General features: G+C 35.0%; 1 protein-coding gene across 1 annotated transcript in view; it reads right to left on the bottom strand.

The window, feature by feature from the left end:
• The window catches only part of LOC145662477 (uncharacterized), a 443,342-nt gene that overhangs the window by 10,684 nt on the left and 412,866 nt on the right, over nucleotides 1-19,792 (bottom strand). Inside the window, exon 5 of the mRNA XM_081728083.1 lies at nucleotides 16,155-16,404. Coding sequence (XP_081584209.1) covers nucleotides 16,155-16,404 — 250 coding nt within the window. The remainder of the gene's footprint in view (nucleotides 1-16,154; nucleotides 16,405-19,792) is intronic.

The raw sequence follows: 19,792 nt of genomic DNA, 5'->3' as shown, positions 1-19,792 counted from the left end.
GCTGTAACGAAGATATTTTTACGATGGATAGTGAGCGGGGTTTCAATGCAGGCAGGATGAGTTTACGTCAGAGCTCTGTACGTATTCAATTGTATTTTTGAATCATTTTGAAACCGGAGACTTCGTCCGATTTAATTACAATAATCCATTACTAAAAAGGAATGATAATACATCCTTTTTGTCTGAATAGTCCTCGTTGTTACATACTTCTTTTAAGTTTTTTTTACTGAAAGTGACTGATTTGGAATCTGTGGCTAATATTGGCTTTGAAAGGGAAAAGAATTCCAAGTATAACTCGTCAGTATCTACTGCGAGGGAGTTGCTTGTTCTAGAAGGTCATGGACGTGAGGTAAGGAGCGATATGTCGGTGGAGTCTGTTAAGCAATGCACGACAAACCATTTACTTCTGTTAATGAAGAGGAGGAAAAGAACAAATGTTGGGTATGAAATAAGTGAAAATTAAATGCTTTTATGCCATAAAACGTTAACATGGATAAGTTAGTATTATGGCGGCTAACCAGAACTTTATACGTCAAGTTGATAATATCCCACATTGTGATTGAATTAAGGATATGGTGACATTTCATTTTCTGCTGTCAGTGTATTCGATAATTCAATCTTACAACGGTACCTTGTATATTCATATTGTAAATATGTACTGTCTTGTAATTCTGGGTTATAAGATATTTTAAATATTTACTAAGCTTGCTGGTTGTTTGTACTATTAGAAGAAGAAAAAGAAAAGATATGTTAATAATAATGTTAATGTAAAAAGATATTCAAGCGTTTTTAAATAATGAGGTTGTTAATACATGGTTGCCAGAACAACTATATAAAAACAAGATATAAAAATAAAAATGGAAGGATTATGGTAGATGAGTTCGTCATTTTAAAGGCTCAATAGTAAAATAATAATTTATAAAGAACCAGTGGATATTATTATCGTTGTAAATGGTGCCCGAAACCCAGGAGTGAAAAATAATTAGTATCGCTTTTTTGAAGAATAGTAAAAAAAACGATCAATATTGAGCCCAATACAATTTTAAGAAGTGGCCGTGTTATATATAGAAATACCATGAGTGTCGCGGATAATAGAACGATGGACACTCCAGCAATGAATTCTTCCATGTTGGAGATGTTACAATAAATGTTCCGACAAATTAAGGATCACCAAATCGAACAGTTTACAAAAATGAATCAGCGTTTTGATCAAAAATTGGAACAAGTGCAGCGATGCAATGACAGCAAATGGGACCTGATTCAAGAACAATTGAATCAAGTAAATCAGCAAATTGCTGTTAAACAGAATCGGCTTGACTCCAGAATTTATCTTCCATCCCATGATAGTGCACAGACTAACAATAGCTTACAGTGCTTTGATTCTGTTCCTCAAGTTCTTGAAGCGAATGGAAGCCTAGATCTTACTGCCGATAATAGTACGAGGTTAAAATGGGTTAATAGAAAAGGAAACAAGTGGGATGAAAATTATTCATCTGGTAGCGAGAAGGTTATTTCCAAGAAGCAGGATAGTGACACAGCAGATGCCCAGAGGAAGATTCCATGGAACCGAAACCGTGGTAGGACAAAGTACCGTGAATATTGTGGCAAAATTAGGTACAACCTTAGGAGAAGACACGACATTTCATCACCAGTCAAAAGGATGAAAACTGAACCTAGGGTTACCGGTAAGATAACCAAACCTAACCTTAGAAGTGACGGTAAATGTGATACCGGTAAGATAATCAAACCTAACCTTAGAAGTGACGGTAAATGTGATACCGTAAGATAACCGAACCTAACCTTAGTCGTGACAGTAAATGTGATTGTGTGACTCGACCTAATCCTAGTGTAGTACTATCACGTACATCTAAGAAACATGTAAACATTAGATCTAATCACGTTCTATGGAGATTTCGTAGGAATCCCATAGATCACGAAAATTCTCAAAGTAAGAAACCAAGAACTGTAGGTGCAAATAACACGCAAGACTGTATTCCGGTTTGTGACTTTCGGTGCAACCCAAACAAATTCATTGGTCATGTAACATAACCTAATGTAGGGGCGTCCGAAAAGACATATCAAATTGATTCTTAATTTGACCAAATGCCTTAATGTTATGTGTTTTCCTTGATATTTGTATTATTAATCTCATTGTTTGTGTTCCATGTTATTGAAGTATATTGAAAAGCGTCTTTGTAATGCAAGGATACGTATTGAAGTTAATAAGTTTTGTTTTCTATAAGGAATTTGTTGGACATGTAACTTAGATTGGAGTTACGCCGTCTGAGGGGACCGTACTCAATTGATTTTGCTTCAAACGACATTATGATTTCATATGTTGTTCTTATCTTGAGTTCATGTATATGATTGCAATTACTCAAATTATGTCTACAAATATCGTAATGTTATGTGTTTTTCTTATGATTGTCAACATATAATATCAATCGCATTATTCATGTCATGATGTTAATAAGAAAACGTTAATTATTATGTTATATTCGATATTTTGTGTTCAAAGAACGAGTATATGAATATCACATACATCTTTCTCAAAACCTTCTTCATGATGCCTAAATAAATAATTAATAGCTTGTAACCAGCATTTAATGGACCCGGAAAAGGACCTAAATAGCTTGTAAATATAATTTCGAATGTGCCTTATCGTAGTTGAAATGTATAAATAAATGAAAATGATGATAAATTTTAAAATAAATATGATAATAATATTGTTATAGAGTTAAATATGATATATATATGTATATTTATATATGAATTGTAATTTCTAAATATACGACTTGCATTCGAAAACTCGAATGATAAAAAGGTATATGTAAATGGTCCAGAATTCTTTTTCTTTTTATAAAGTTAATGAATAAAAAGAAAAGTCCGTCGGACGCCATAATATACAACGGTACGTTGCATATTCGTATTGTAAATCTGTACTGTCTTGTAATTCTGGGTTATAAGATATTTTAAATATTTACTAAACTTGCTGGTTGTTTGTACTATTAGAAGAAGAAAAAGAAAAGATATGTTAATAATACTGTTAATGTAAAAAGATATTCAAGCGTTTTTAAATAATGAGGTTGTTAATACATGGTTGGCAGGACAACTATATAAAAACAAGATATAAAAATAAAAATGGAAGGATTATGGTAGATGAGTTCGTCATTTTAAAGGCTCAATAGTAGCATAATTTATAAAGAACCAGTGGATATTATTATCGTTGTAATCTGGACAATGCCCGAAGGAGGCTGTATTCATTAGTTCTCTGGGACGAATATCATAGTAAACAATTGTTAGTAACTAGTAATTTTAGTGTTATATGAAAATCTCTATTTGATTGTTTTGTTACTCTGTTAAGGAAAAAGAGATTTTATGCCATTATGTTCACTATTTACAAGAGCCCAATGAAAATGTTATTGAGTATGTACAGAAAGTCATTAATAGTTATACGGTTTCTATAGGAGGTACGGATCGAACTGCTATCCTTAATATTATAATGGAGGGTATGAACCAGCTATTAAATATGAACTATTTAAATATGATATTCCGAACGAATCAGAGGCATTAATGACTGAAGTATGAAATTCATTCAAGAAATAAGTAGTTTATAATATCCTGATTAGGAAACAAACAATGGTAGGACAGAAGGGAGTCAATTGTAATTTTCGCCCTAGTGTCTCACATAGCTCTGCGCAAGGCCAAAAGAAACTGTGGTAAATCTAAACATCTCTCCGATAAAGAGGGAGAGGTGCACTACTTCGAAGTCCAAAAGCCGGGTACGATCCCAGTCAGCCTTTGACGGTAAATGTAATAGTAACGTGGGCATTTAGATGCTATTGGGTTCAGATAGACAGTATTATAGGAAGGATTTAGTAGCACCCTTCGTAGAAGAGATTATATTAGGACTGCGTAAACTTGATGGGATTGATAGTTGTTTCTCAGCAAGCTTAGTCTATAAACAATGTATCGAGAAGTTGAAGGGGAAACAAACGAAACCTCTAAAGGTTTCGAAGGAGTTCATAGCTGTAGGGGTTGACAGTAAAGCATTGACTCTTACATTTTGTGTTTTTATTCTCCTAAAATTCAGCAACAAAGTTTATAGACTGAAATTCTTTTCGGTGGACAGGCTGGAACCAAAGTTTATTATTGAAGTAAGAGAACTGAAATATCTGATTGCCCTTTGGACTATATATCAGATATAACTAACTAACTCTATGGCCTATGGAACCCGGAGGTTCAATGCCGCGTTCATAAAAGCTCTCCACTGACTTCTATCCTTAGCCAATTGGATCCAGTTTCTACTTTGTATTCTTAACTCTGAGAGATCTATCTTAATATTGTCCTCCCATCTGCGCCTAGCTCTTCCTAATGGTCGTTTTCCTATGGGTCTTCCAGTGAAGACTTTGAAAGCATTTCTACCTTCTTCCATTCTAGCTACATGACCTGCCCACCTACGCCTCCTAGACTTGACGACCCTACAATGTTGGGTAAACCGTATAAATTATGTAGTTCCTCGTTATGAAGTTTCCGCCATTCACCATTCCCGTTCCTCTTGGGTCCAAATATTCGTCTCAGGATCTTGTTCTCAAAAACTTTCACTCTATGTTCTTCCCTCACAGTTAACGACCATGTTTTGCAACCATACAGAACAACGCATGATTCTTGTTTTATATATTTTAAGCTTCAAATACGCCTACAGAATTCGCGACGACAAGAGATTTTGAACCGAATAGTAACACGAATTCCCTGCTTTTATTCGACATTTAATTTCTTCGTGAATATGATTTTCGTCTGTTAATATTGATCCTAAATATTTGAAAGTATCCACTTTATCAAAAGTATTATTTAATATTTTATATCAAGCATCAGACATATTGTATCTAAATCAAAAAGTTCGTTCTGTGCCAATACAACATAAACTTCCAGGTGAAAATCTAGCAATTTTCCGTCAATAAATAGCAGTGTCCCTGCTGGTATTATCCAATGTGACAATAATGCAAATAGTTCTCAATTGTTAAATTTTTAATGATAATTTCTTATGTCGGTATTAAACCTCTGAGTTCGTGGAGCTATGTGGTCCGTCGTCGAATAATTTACCATGGTACGTTATTGGGGTGGAAGATGTATCCTTACATATTGATTGTATTATCAGCGATTCTTTAAGTACATATCTGGTACTTACTAATCAGAGTAATTTAAACTGTTTTCTACCTAGGTAATTACTCCATCTGAGGTCAGTAGTGTTTCCGCAGGGAGATGGCACCTTTTATGAGCAAGTCGACTCCCAATGAGAACACAGGTCATTAACGTTGTTCGATTCGAACTTGGTTTACCCTCAACTTCCTGTGACAGTCAACATGAGCCAGGCCTACCCTCAGTCAGCAGTGGTCATCCATCCCATCTCAATGTCCGTTCACTAATAAGAGACGTGCCAGAAGAGATGTGCCCTTGGTCTTCAGTATCGACCAACGTCATCCAGTCTTATCCCAAGTATATAGAGGTGGCTCAGGTGGTACAGAGGTATCATCTAGGAATACTGTTCGTTGTCTCATGGTACACCAAGCTGAAAGGGGTCAGTTCGAGTGGTCAAGAGATCGTTGGAGATGATGTTTATTCGGATGCAAAGGAAGCAATGAACTTCTGGAGTCCTTCAAATTTCTTAAGAGTCCATTAAAGGCGGTGCTGCAGTCAATTGAGTGTTCACATGAATCTCTAGTTACAAGCGGAAGATGTCCATACTATTCCTATTCAAGTGAATCTTGAGCTTTTAGAGTTGGACTGAGACTTTCAATTGCACGTGGAAAAATTAGTTAAAAGATTTCGAAATGAGTTGAGTAATCATGTAAGTCAGATTAAGGATTTCGAATATAGTATTCTTCTAAATGATTATACTCCTATTAGCAAAACGCTCCTCTCTCTCTAAAACCGACCAGAAGGAGCTAGACGGTATTCTTGATAATCTATTAGAACAGAAAATAATTCTGGAAAGTGAGAGCCAGTGGGCTTTTCCATGCTTTTTGTTTGGTAATAATACTGGGGCTAAGATGTTGGTGGTTAAATATCAAGACATGAATAAAAATTATCTATCAATGGATAGTGTAACCCAAGGATTGAAGATGTGTTAGTGAATTTATCTAAAGGGTCTATTTATAGTCATTTTGACTTGTAGGGAGCCTACTGCCCATTAAAGCTCACAGACGAATCCACTTCGTAAACGGCATTTTTAAACTCATAGAGGTTTGAGTTTAGATATCCACCTTTAGAGTTGACTACCAGATCTAATATGTTTTCTAGTGTCTTGACGAAACTGTTATATCTCTTCAAGCTAAAGGTGTTAATTGAATATTTGATTATGTCACCTGCGTGTTTGAAGATATTTAGTCACATAAGAATACTGTCAAGAGGGTGTTGAGTAAATTTCATGAAGTGGGGATAAACTTATCTGTCAAGATGACGAATTTGTTTCTGTTAAAGATTACGTATTTGAGGTGTAAAATAGGGCAGATATTATATATTTGGATTCTTAGTGTCTCAAAAATTATTAGAAAATTACCGGCCCTGTAAAATAAAAGGAGTTAAATATTTTTAATCTGTTTTCTCCAGTATTATAGCAAGTTCATTCCTTAGTTCTATAAGATCGTAGAGCCTATAAATTACTTTCGTTTCCCACGCCAATAGTATCAATGGGGTGCCCAACAGCAAACGAATTGGGAAAATGTAAAATTGCCTTTTGAGAGCCATGTAGTTTTAAAACTTCCCGATTTGGATTTCATAGTTAGCGCAGATGCAAGTCTAAAATCTTTAGGAGCCTGTATTGAGCAGAGGGATGATCTTGGTCGGAGGTGACTAATAGCGTTTCTTCTAGAAAAATGAAGTCTTATGATAGAAACAAGCCTATTTGCTTTTCGAATTATTAGCGGCGATCAAGACAATGGAATAGCTTAAAACTTACCTGCATTCCAGATTTGAGTTGTGAGTGGACCATATGGGATTGGGTTTTGTGATGCGTTACCTAAAAAAGTAAAAAGTATGTAGCTTGTTATACAGATTATTTTCCTTTGAGTTTGATGCTGTGTCCATTTCAAGAACTTGAATATATCAGCTGATTTGCTCTCCAAGTTGCATGATACGGACAATTTTGAAACGTTGTATTTATAGCAAACATATGAGGACGAGATTACAAGTTTATGTATGTTTAATATGTGGGCAATGCCTTTTGCTAATCAATAGTGCAAGATCATTAAGAGAAGAACCACTTATTGAATCCAATCACCGAGAGCGTTTTAAGTAATCCATTCAAGATATGTTTACCCAAGAATTTAGCTCCTAATATTATTGAGTATTGCCATTCCTATATTTTGCCCGGGAGTCATCTAGGCTCGGGCAAACGATTGGGAAAATATCCGCCAGATATACCTGGGAAGGGGTGCTAGATGATATTAAAGAGTATGTGTTATCAAGTGACTTGTGCCAGAAGAATAAAGGCACAAAAAACAATGTAGACTTATGCTGTGGCTAATAGCTTAATATCGAATTATGCTGTGGCTAATAGCTTATGGCATAGGGACCTCCTTGTTCCAATGCTGGATACTAAGTCAGGCAGATACTTCATCATAGTAGTAGACTCATTTTCTAAAACTGTGTTTCTTAAAACTTTCAAAAGTTTATCAAATCAGACATTGATCACAATTTTAATAAACTAATGTGTCGATGGGGCTTCTCCTTTGAATTAGGTCACGATAATCATTCAGTCTACACATAGGCGAAGTTTAAATATTTCTTATTTAGTAATGGAATTAAGGATATACGTATATCCCTTTATCGTGCTGCTTCAAATTTCAGGGAAAGATATATATTTTTACTTACATGCACCCGGCAACATTGCTATTCAATTCTATGGGGATATTTAAAGCAAGATGTATACAAGAACAATTCGCGAACTAATCAAGACCTGGAAAGGAACATTCGAAGTGAAATTGAGAACATTAACACGTCTAATCTTCGTCAAGTCGCTGCCAACCTGGTGGAATGTGTGAACCAGTGTTTGAATCAAAACAGGGGACACTCCTAGCATCCGCTGTAGAGCTGGCAACACGGTTTTGATAGTAGCAGTGTTACCGGCTGCATGTAAGTAAACGTTTTATCATGATAATTTCAAAGTTTGTTTTTCATTGTTTTCAGGAATTGCATAATGTAGACAGATCCTTAACATACCTTTTGATGCACTGAAACATAAGCAAAGTTGCCAATTCAAAGTGTTAATTTATGAAAACTACGATGTCCCTACTTCTCCCTTACAGAGGAGGCCTCATCCAGTTAGTTATCGGTGGAAATGAAAAATTATTTTTTCTGCTCCATAGTTTCCAAGCTACTCCAACTAAACAAACTAAAAATTAACGACAGTACATCCATACGTATGAGTTATGAGTCAATTTACATGTTCTGTTAAAAAAAAAAAAACGATTTACACCTTCGGTTACATCTAGCAACACTGTGTGGTTCCTAGTGTACTTCAATCGTTACTTTCTAGTTTAAAAATATATACGTGAACAAGGCTTCATTTTGGTATACCATTATTGGTGTATCACTTCAGGATCAAAACTTCTACTATCTCAAACTCCGGGTTGCATTGTATATTGGACATCCTGTGCATTGACGCTGTCTATTGTAACAAATGTTTAATGACAATAAATATTATATTCTATTTATTTATCACATATCGAGAGGACGAAAGAAAATTTTCATACTTCATATGTAATATGTATCTTGGTTTGCCAGAAAGATGAGAAGCCAAACTGAAAGTAGTTACAGTGCATTTCTACCGCAATATTTTCTGCGAGATGTTTGTGTTAATTTGGTATTCTCAGAAGTGCAACAATGCGGGAAGTTTATGTGTAAATTCCATACTTCGTGTATTATTTTGTGTCTTGCTTGCCAGAAAGATGAGAAGCAAAATTGAAGGTAGTTACAATGCAATACTAAAAGTATTCGGTAATCTTCTATGGTAACTGGTTAGGTTAGTTTAAGTTAGGTTAGCTTAGTTTAGTTTCAGTTAGGTTAAGTTATTTTTATAGATATAGCCCGGTAGGTCACCATTTAGATGAATAACAATTATTCTTATAAAATGTTAATGTTTTCGTAATTCTTTTTCACTTTAAGTTTTGTGCTAATTTAAACATTCGTAATGTTGTGAAAAGTATGTTTTTTTTTCTTTCTAATAAGTGTTCATTGCCAGTATTATGTCAATATTTTATCATTAGACCAATTTACTTGTCCTAACGTTATAAAAAAAAACTTATGGGATTAAAATATAGGCATTTAAGTAATATTTTAATATTAGTACTCGAAGGGTAGAATAACGAAGTTTTCTGAAATTGTCATTCAATCCAATCCTTCTATCTATCATTTCTACGAATAGGCGTAACTATATAAAAGCGTGCTAGCTTTCAATGGCTAGCAACAATTAGATGAAAGTTCGGTTTGCTGAAAAATGTGTAGATAAATGTCTCAAACTCGAAGGATGGTATTACACTACCATTTGATGTAGGAACTATCGCGGTCGAAGCCCGCATTGCAACGTAACACCAAATCATTTATCCCCGTTGCAAAGAAATAATACTCTAGGTTCCTTATCAGGTAACCATAGTATTTTGTGTCTCTCACGGAGAGTCTCCTTTAGGGATACAAATAAATAATAGTCGGAGGGGCTAAATCAGGGCTATAAGGAGGATGATCAAGAATTTCCCAGTTGAAACTCACGATATGTTTACTGGTCTCTGCATGTAGTTGACCGCTATCTGATATATCGCAGTCACCTTGCATAGTTACGATTAAAGTTCATTGCAACACGATTTTAGCAATGTCATCCATTACTTCTGGATACATTACTTCTACGCTGATCGCCACTACGATCTGGTCTATACATTTTCTACTTTCCTTGCATCCCTATTCGTTATATATATAGAGAGCTGAATCTGCGCTCTTTACACAGCGTATCATTCACATATGAGCATGAATCTCCTTGTCATTCCTCACATCTGTACATGTCCCTTTACAGACACAAGTGAAATACGTCTTGATAAAAATCGGCAAGGGATACCATAAAGGGGAGACTTTTTTCAATATCTCGCACCATTTGCAAGATTAACTATAGTTCCGGTTAGTTTCTAATTTATGTGTGATAGATGTATTATTTCTTCTTGCTTGTAGTATGTAATAAGCACATACATTACATACACAATTAATTATAATTTGGCCGTGAAACAAACGCCTGACATATTTACAACTCCTGTATACAAATATGTTGTGTTGGAATATATAACTCGTAGGAGGAATTTATGCTTTATTTTCTTTAAAATTTCAGCACTTTCAGTGTATCCGTAAAAATGAAATAAAGAAATAACGGGAATGTTTTTAAATATTCAATTAGAACTGGACAATCTACACAAAATTTGGAATCGCCCAGTGAAAATAGCATGCTTCTAGCACTTGTAGTTTTCAAGATCTCATTGTCGAAAGAATTGGAGACAAACCTATAAACTTTTCTATGGAGACAAACATATAAACCTAGCATTTTAATATATATATATATTTTGTAATCATTCTACCAGACCATCTCGCGATCATTTTCAGCTTATTCTTCTGACCACTTTTCTTCTCATATCTTACTTATATGCGCTGCACTGTAATACAACTATATTGTTTTAACAAGGCTCCACTTGACAATATCATTATCCAGAACAGCCCATGGAAAAGATGATAACTAGCTTTCATCTATTTAACGTTTCGCTTGTGTTGTCCTGTGATATGCGCTTTACCATTATTTAATACTGTCCTCTCCTCATGATTATGAACGTAATACATAAAGTCCGTTTAAATTGCAGCACTTAAAAATTATAAAAGCAATAAAATATAACCGTGACCTTAAAATAAACTAAATTATCTTCCTGCTTGTCCTTACTTCCCATAGATCACCTCTAATATCCTTCCTTTCCCACTCTTTCCTTCTCTAACTTCTTATAGAGGGCGTAAACCTCGCAAGGAGGAAGGAGCTACCCTCCAGGGTTAGCTAATACGCAAAGTTTTGAGGTAATTGTGATATCTTTGATACGCAGGAAAGAGAAGGTTTGACTAAAAACTAACTTCATGCGTAACACCATTACTAACAACAAATCACAATATACAGAAAGATCACCGTCGTGCTGGTCCTATTTAGGTGTTCGTTTGCTTATTCACCTAGTTCTGTAACACCGCTCTAACACCGTATCTGTAATAATACATAGATACGCTCAAACAATAATAGAGAGACTGTGTTAACCGAGATTGGGGTTCAATAAAACACAAAAGTATTAGTTGAGTTGGAACCATGGAACAGCCCCAACGTTGGTCTGTGTTAACCCCATGGTACAGCCCCGTAGACCGAGTTAGGTTGTTAGAGAGCTAACTTTAGTTGACTTTACGTTCATACTTTCTACGTACATACAGTACATGCTGTTGAGAAATACGAGTTTCCTTAATGAGCTACGTAGAAACAAAAGCGTTTGTAAATTTAAGGGGTGGTTGAAAGTGCTCGCAGAGGGGATTTCTTTCCGGGACCACGCCCGAGCTGCGAGCCTGTCTGGGAATGATATTGAATTGAATAGAAAAATCGTATAATTGAAGTTGAACTCTTGAAAATCCCTCACCTCCAACCTGAAACCGTATCATGTATTCATTTTCTCTATATTTTTTTATTTATATTTTTGTAGTATTTTGTTTCTTTCACTTTTCCTTATAAAAAAAATCAACTTCTCTCTCTTTAATGTAAATCTGAGTATTTCTATCATTTTGAAAAAAAAATCTATTAAACTTTAAAAAGAGAGGCAATTTATTGCTTTTCACTTCTCGTTTTATGTTTTAAGGAGAAGAAAAGACAGAGAGAGATGGAGAAGAAACTTTAAAAATATTACAATATAACTTCCCTTAACTTTCTCATATCTTTAACACATTGTGAAAAGCGAACAACTAGCAACTCATATACAATTCTAAGCAGAACCTCTTTTTAATAGCTTTCTCATTTCCTGCTTATATAGTCATATTTTTTTCCTTTTCTTTCTTTCCTTTCTGTGCTTATTCTTTACGCTCTAGTCTTTTATTGCACATACATAGCCTAGCTTAGTAGCTGGCTGGCTATAGCAATTTCTTTTCGCCTTTGCTGCTGAAGCGTCTCGTGCACATACGGGCACATACATACATACACACATTCATCCCATCCACCCTTTAAACAAAAAAAAAAAAAAAAAACAAAAAACAAAAAAAAAAACTTTCCAGCCTCCGGTCACAAAATGCTTTGTTCTCGAAAGATCTGAAAAGGCTTGCACACGCATTTCATGACATTTGTGTGTGTATTTGTATGTGTGTGTAAGTATGCCTTGAATCTGTTTAGACTACAACTAAACATAGGGCCCCCCATCATGGATAGGGAAGGAATGGTGAGATTTCTCTCGTATGTGTGTCTTCATAAAAAAGAAGAAGAAAAAGCAGGAGGTAGAATGGAGGATGAGAGAGAGAGAGAGAAGTTCTCCATTCTTTTGTTTTCCTTTGGAACATCCAGATTTCAGTCGGGTTTGAGGATGTTTGTTTGAACTCCGAAGCCCAAGTGCAACGTGTTGTAAGTGACACCCTGACATTGTACTTGTCTTCTCTTCACCTCCCCTCAGCTCTTCCCGTGTGTACACCCTCTATTTCAACCCTTTTCCTTGTCCTTGTATTAGTGTAAGTTCACTTTTCGATGTTTCTCTCTCTCTCTCTCTCTCTCTCTTTCTCTCTCTTTCTATGTCTCTTTTGGTGCAAAATTCTCACAGTCGTAACACCGACAAACCCCTCTACGACCCATATCCTCAGAAGAGTGCTGCTACTCATCTTTTACTTCAACCATCTGATGAGCTTGTATTGTGCAAGTTTTGCATCAAATGTTCCTCGTGAACTCTCTCCCTTACTGTGACTGTAGCATTTTCCTTTTATCACAGGTTTCCCAAAACTTTTCCGTTTCAAACCTCTCTATAACAAAACTTCTTGCACTACTACTACTAAAACTCTCTCTCTCTCCCTATCTCTCTCTCTCGCTCTGTACGACTATGTATGTGTATATATATATTTCTTTACATTTTCTGAGCAGATATATATATATATATATATATATATATATATATATATATATATATATATATATATATATATATATATATATATATTTATATATATACTATTGTATAAGAATCATCTTCTTCTTCAAAACGAAAAACTGCACGACAAATGAAACAGAAAGCAGAAATAGACCTCCACCCCTACTTATCTTCTATGTCCTTACCAACCTAACCTAAGACACTATTACTTTTTAGTCAGAATATTTGCACTTAGAGAACTTGAACTTCGTAATAAAGATATCAAGAATACGTGGCTTAATAAAATGATTTTCTCGTAAGTTTTAGTACAATATCTAAAATGTATTCCTTCTGTATTTCTTTAACGTGATCTACAATGTTATGTGCTACGCGTGTTACTTCCAAGAATGTTAAAAATATACGATGTTAGCTAATTAAACGTGTAGTGGATTAGTTTCCAGTAACACAAAAAGTAGTATTCGGAAATATCGATTTGAATAGAAAGTGAAATGAAATGAGATCTTTCAGTTTGTTGTCCCAAAATTATGTCCCTTAGTCTAAGGGAGACGGATGATTCAAGAAACTGAGTGATGATGGAATAAATAGTGTAACGAAAATGTAGGCGTAAATGGAAGTAGTCTGTGGAAATTCACGGGCAAGATGTTATGTCCACCACAAACTAAATTGACAGAATATCGAACAAGGGATCCAACGCACAAAAGATAAACACTCTACCACTGAGCCACCGTCCCCCCCTACAATGTGAATAGTGTCCCCATACGACAAACAAAATAATGCCACATAATTAATCTTTCAAGACGAATCTCTCAAACTGATCAGATGTTCCACTGATATTACTTACTAGAAAAGCACGTAATTAGGATTACAAACATGCATATTTTGAGAAGCTGTTTTACAACTTCGAAGGGTGATAAAAGAGAAGATAGTATGATATAATGGAAAGGGAAATCGATATTTTGGTTTATTTGGTTTAGAGTTTAGGGTTCTTTTTCACCACCGAGGCTGTATAAGACGTGAACCTACCGTTTAAGGTGAAATCTGTACATCGTAATGCACTCAAATTTCGATAATGTCAAAAACAGGAATCGCACCCAGGTTCCTGCAAGCTACCCACGAGCGTGGAGGGGTGAAAAAAAGGGAGTTCGAAATTTCAACACATTTACAGGTTTTTTAAACCCTTACATGTCGAAGAAAGTTATTTCTGGAGCTTTGTAAACTCAGCTAGAAATGAAATAAAATGATGTTAATAATTGAACGTCCTACAGTTATGCTCACGATACAGATAATTACCAGAAGTGAAACGGTGAAATTAGAATGTTGCAGGAAACGGGAAAACGGTCAAAATCCCCCGGTTGGGTCAACGAAACAAGCGCTGCGTGTAGAAACTGATCACATTTTTAGTTCTGATATTTGCTGGGTAGCCTAACTAGGTTTCGTTTCCCAAAACATCGTACTGTAAACGACATAAATCAGCGTTCTATGTTGTTTCTTTTTCTTCCTCACAAAGAACAATGATAGCTAGGTAGGATTCAGTAACATTCTAACGTGTAGAATAATTTGTCCTTCAATATATATATATATATATATATATATATATATATATATATATATATATATATATATATATATATATATAATTGCGATGTTTTGGTTTTGTGAATTCTCACAATTTAAGCACATTGGAAGATATCTGATGGGTGAAATTTAGAATACTTTTTTTTTTTTCAAATGACAAATTTTGTATTAATGAGTAAAATAAATATTTTCTTTAAGTATATTGCCGACATTAATTTTAAGGTGCAATGTGAACTAAGGTAACAGTGTGTGGAACTAAGGTAGCAGTACGTATTTACTTTTCATAGCTTTATGAATGGAAATGAGAAAAAATGTGGGCGTGGTTTGGGACTTTCATCTAATATTGTGTGTTAATTGCTTAACTCTCTCCTAAGAAGTTTTAATGGATAACTCCCCTTTGATTACACCAAATTGTTACCATTATCTTTATTCGTGGTAGGTTCGGTTTGGGTGTTTGCTTTGGCTTTTGATTTGTGTTAAGCTATTTTGCTGAACAACTATGATTATTATAGAGTATAAAATATTCATCACATGTTAATAGAAGAACCAGAAAGAGATTTTTACTTCTAATACTCAAAGATGTGTAAATCTCTAAACATGGCAGTTTTGTTCCTTCCTGTGAACTCATAAGAGAAACATTTGTCAAGACTTTTCACCTTGAAAATCAGTTAAAGAAAACGGAAATACAAAATGACGTAATAAAATTTCATTGCTGCATGCTAAGAACAAGAGACAGAGATTGGTGCCTTGGATAAGTTTTCTTCCGTTAGCATGTAGTGATAAAATTTTGTTTTTTGTTTTTTACCAACGCCACTTCCTTTAAGATGTGCAAACATGCCAGTTGTCCCTTCCTGTGAATTCATGAAAAAAACTTTATACGTATTCATCTTGAAAATCTTGGAACATTATACGGAAATTCAATGCAGAATGATGTAACAAAATTTTATCGCTATATGCTATGAACAAAAAGACAGAGATTAGTGCTTTAGATAAGTTTTCTTCCCGTAGCTTGTAGCGATAAAATTTTATCGCTACATGATGTAACAAAATTTTATCGCTACATGCTATGAACAAAAAAACAGAGATTAGTGCTTTAGATAAGTTTTCTTCCCGTAGCTTGTAGCGATAAAATTTTATCGCTACATGATGTAACAAAATTTTATTGCTACATGCTATGAACAAAAAAACAGAGATTAGTGCTTTAGATAAGTTTTCTTCCCGTAGCTTGTAGCGATAAAATTTTGTTTTGTACTGATGCCACTTCCCTCAAGATTTTGCCACTGTTAAGAGCCTATCGTGCTAGGATTTCATGTAGTTATCTTTAGAAAATCCTAGTGGTATTATTATATAATTAATTTTCACACACACACACACATACATACATACATACATACATACATACGTATGTACCTCGATCAGGTCCTCCTCCTCTTTTTTCATAAACCGAAGCTATCTTTGGCCCTCCTTTGATGTTTTTTAAGTGGAGAGTTATTTTGTTCTCTTGGAGATAAACGGTAAACATTTCCGCTCTACACTTCACTTCCAATGTTCCATCATAAAAATTGTCTCTGGGAATTTTATAATTTAGAGTCGCCAATGACGAAAACTTGTTATCAACGCTCATCCTTGGAGGGTGGTGGGTAACTTTACTTGGATGTACCTGGAGAAAAGAAGAGAAGAAACGATATTAGTAATTTGTAGATTATAAATTTAGCATTAGTATAAGTAAGAACATTCCAAACAAATATAATTTAATATTGCTGTAATTTAGTAGCTACTGTAATTGTAGGACGGACTGCGACATTTACAGACATTTTGCAGAGTCGGTACTGCATTTAGCATGAAAAATGTTGAGGTGACCAAGTTTCAGTTAAAGCTTTTAAATTTTGCGTAAACACTCAAGTGTTTCATCAAACTTAAGTCAGTTTGAAGAGGTCTAGTCACTGCGAAATTAAAATACGACTAATTTTATAGTCATTATGTGATATCTTCAAATAGAAAAAAGATAGTAGAAATTTGGAACATGAGCGCGTTAGACAATATTATTTTGCATGAGGTACCGTTATGATGAGTCACCTAGTAGCTTTCTGTTTGCAGCCACTTAAAAACGCGAAAATAAATGCCGGTTTTCTAAATGACTGGAAATCGAAAGCAGATAAGTGAGTCATGATAACGGTATCACATTTAAAATAATATTGTCTAGCGAGCTCTTGTTCCACTTTTCGGTTATCTCTTATCTATTTAAAGATATTACATAATTACTATAAAATTCAAAGTATTTTAATTTCGTCTTGATGGAACCTCTTAAGCATTCTAAAAAGTTATGGGTATCTCTAAATCCATTTTGTATACGATGTGGAAAAGGCGATTAATTTTCTGAGATTAGAAGAATCCCGTATCAGAATATTCCCACTCTTCTTATTCCTAACAAAATCGTCACGCGGACAATAGGTCTATGTCTGTTGTCTTGTAGTGTGAATATGTTGTATTGTCATTGCTACGTACAGTTCTCTTCTGTCAATTGCTTCACCATAGACAATTCATCTATTCGCATCGCTGTCGTGGCAACATGTCAGTTCCTGCTGCCGCAATTCGCTCTGCAAGGAACAACTTTCCAGTAGACCATGTAGTCCCGTTCGCTTCTACGCTCTCATATGCATCATCCCGATTAAATTTAATCGTTTGTACGTCGTACCCTGTCGTACGAAATCTTGTGAATTTGGTCTAATTTATGCCATGTCTTTTTGGTGTTAGGATTTTTAAAGTAACAGCTACATACAGCTATGATTAATTGGCATTGAAATTTAGTACAGTAAAACCTGTCAGCTATGTCATCTATGCCATCTCTAAGTTAGCCATCTGCTCATCTTGGCCTGGTTTGTCTTGAACCTACATTTTCCCGTAAGACATTCGTTACTTATTACTCTCTAACGAATATCTATCTTCTTATTACTCTCTAACGAATATCTATCTTCTTATTACTCTCTAACGAATATCTATCTTCTTATTACTCTCTAACGAATATCTATCTTCTTATTACTCTCTAACGAATATCTATCTTCTTCTTAATCTCTAACGAATATCTATCTTCTTCTTAATCTCTAACGAATATCTATCTTCTTCTTAATCTCTAACGAATATCTATCTTCTTATTACTCTCTAACGAATATCTATCTTCTTATTACTCTCTAACGAATATCTATCTTCTTCTTAATCTCTAACGAATATCTATCTTCTTATTACTCTCTAACGAATATCTATCTTCTTATTACTCTCTAACGAATATCTATCTTCTTCTTAATCTCTAACAAATATCTATCTTCTTCTTAATCTCTAACGAATATCTATCTTCGAAGTTGCCCGCATTGAAGCAATGTTTAACCTATGGTGATAATGATAAATTTACCGGCGTATCTTGGTCACGCTAAAACCGTTTTTTTTTTTAAAAAAAAAATTCTTTCGTATTCCGATATGAGAGGCAGATGTTCTGTATTTGTGACCGGAGACAAAGAAGCATGCATTCCCATAATTTGTTTATGGAGGTCAACGACCAGAACACTGCCCTGAGGTGGTGAAGAAAGATGTGAATAAGAAAAAACACGTACAGGTATTCAGGAAATGGTTGTACGCATTTGTTTACCGTGTGTGCTTGGGTAAAACCATTAACTATGTCGGCTCCTTTCATCAGTGTGGAGCTTTAGTAATTCTAGTAAATTTCAAGGTTAAAGGTTAAATTTCAAGGCTATCCCAATTGTCAACTATTGGCACCTGACGACTTGTCAAAAGGTAACGAAGGCTTTGAGATATAAAATCCTTTAAGATTTTCTCAAAACATCTTTTTCTCCGAGGGAAACACTTCTAGCTCTTTAACATGAGGTAGTTAACTACAAAATTATAATGTGGATTTGTGCCAAAAAAAAATTAAAAAAAATAAAATAAATAAATAAAAAAATAAAAAAATAAAAATAAACGAAGTACGTCTAAAATGAACTTGTTATTAATAATACGAATAAATTTGTTATTAATAACTGATTCCCTATTTTTCGAAAGGTATCTACAGAAAATACCTCTCACTGTTTAATCAATTCAGATGGAAGTTTCTTACTCTAAAGACAGCAAAAGAGCGATTTCCGAGTTCGATGCAGGGACTGATCCAGGGGGGCGATCGGGACGATCGCTCCCCCCCCAAAAGAAGAAACTTCCTTATTTTATATATAAATAAAACCCATTCCAGAGTTTGGAGCTCTTAAAAGTAGCTCTAAATAGCAGCATTACAACCCCCCTTCCCCAAGAAGTCAGTTCTGGATATGCCCCTGAATGTGTTAAGTGGAAGGGGACGTGTTGAGTTCATGAATTCATAATGGATTCAAAACGTAAAAAGTTGAATGAGTTGTGTGTAAAGAAGAAAAGGAAACGTTAGGTTTGATAGATAAAAGTGAGTCAACGCTCAATATATGTACAATTTGGGGTATCAAAATCTATGGTAGGGAACATTAATCAAAACAAGGACTCAATTATTAAAAGTAGTGCCATTACTTATTAAAATTTTACATCAAGTAATAATAGAAATCCTATTCTTAAATACACAATCACACTTATTTTCTGTAAGGAGAAGGATTTTAGGATTTAGATTTTTGGGCTTTCGATATCTAAGGCCATTTAGCTCCTCACGTTTGAGGGATGACGTCCCTCGGCGAGCACACAAACAGGGGAAAGGGAAGAAAGATAGAATTAGGGAAGGAAGGAAGCGGCCTGGGACCTATAAGTTAGGTACCACCCCGGCATTTGCCCGGTATGAATGAGGAAAACCCAGGAAAATCTCATTCAGGGTGTCTGGCCTGAAAAAGTGTTTTACACTATTTCGACCGAGTGGCCCCACCGGGAACAGAACCCGGGACTTCTCGCACCGAAGGCAAGAGCATTAGCGACTACGTTACGTGGGGCCACTATTTTCTGTAAGTTGGCTACCTGTCTAAATTAGTCCGTTTTCAATGGAACCGATGGTGGTCAACATAAACAGGTTTCACTGTACTTTCATATTAAATAAA

The sequence above is a fragment of the Thermobia domestica genome, chromosome 10 (assembly GCF_964235325.1).
Source record: "Thermobia domestica chromosome 10, izTheDome1.hap1.1, whole genome shotgun sequence".
Taxonomy (NCBI): Eukaryota; Metazoa; Arthropoda; class Insecta; order Zygentoma; family Lepismatidae; genus Thermobia; species Thermobia domestica.
The sequence above is the reverse complement of the archived record's forward strand: the minus strand, read 5'-3'. Positions and strand labels throughout refer to the sequence as shown.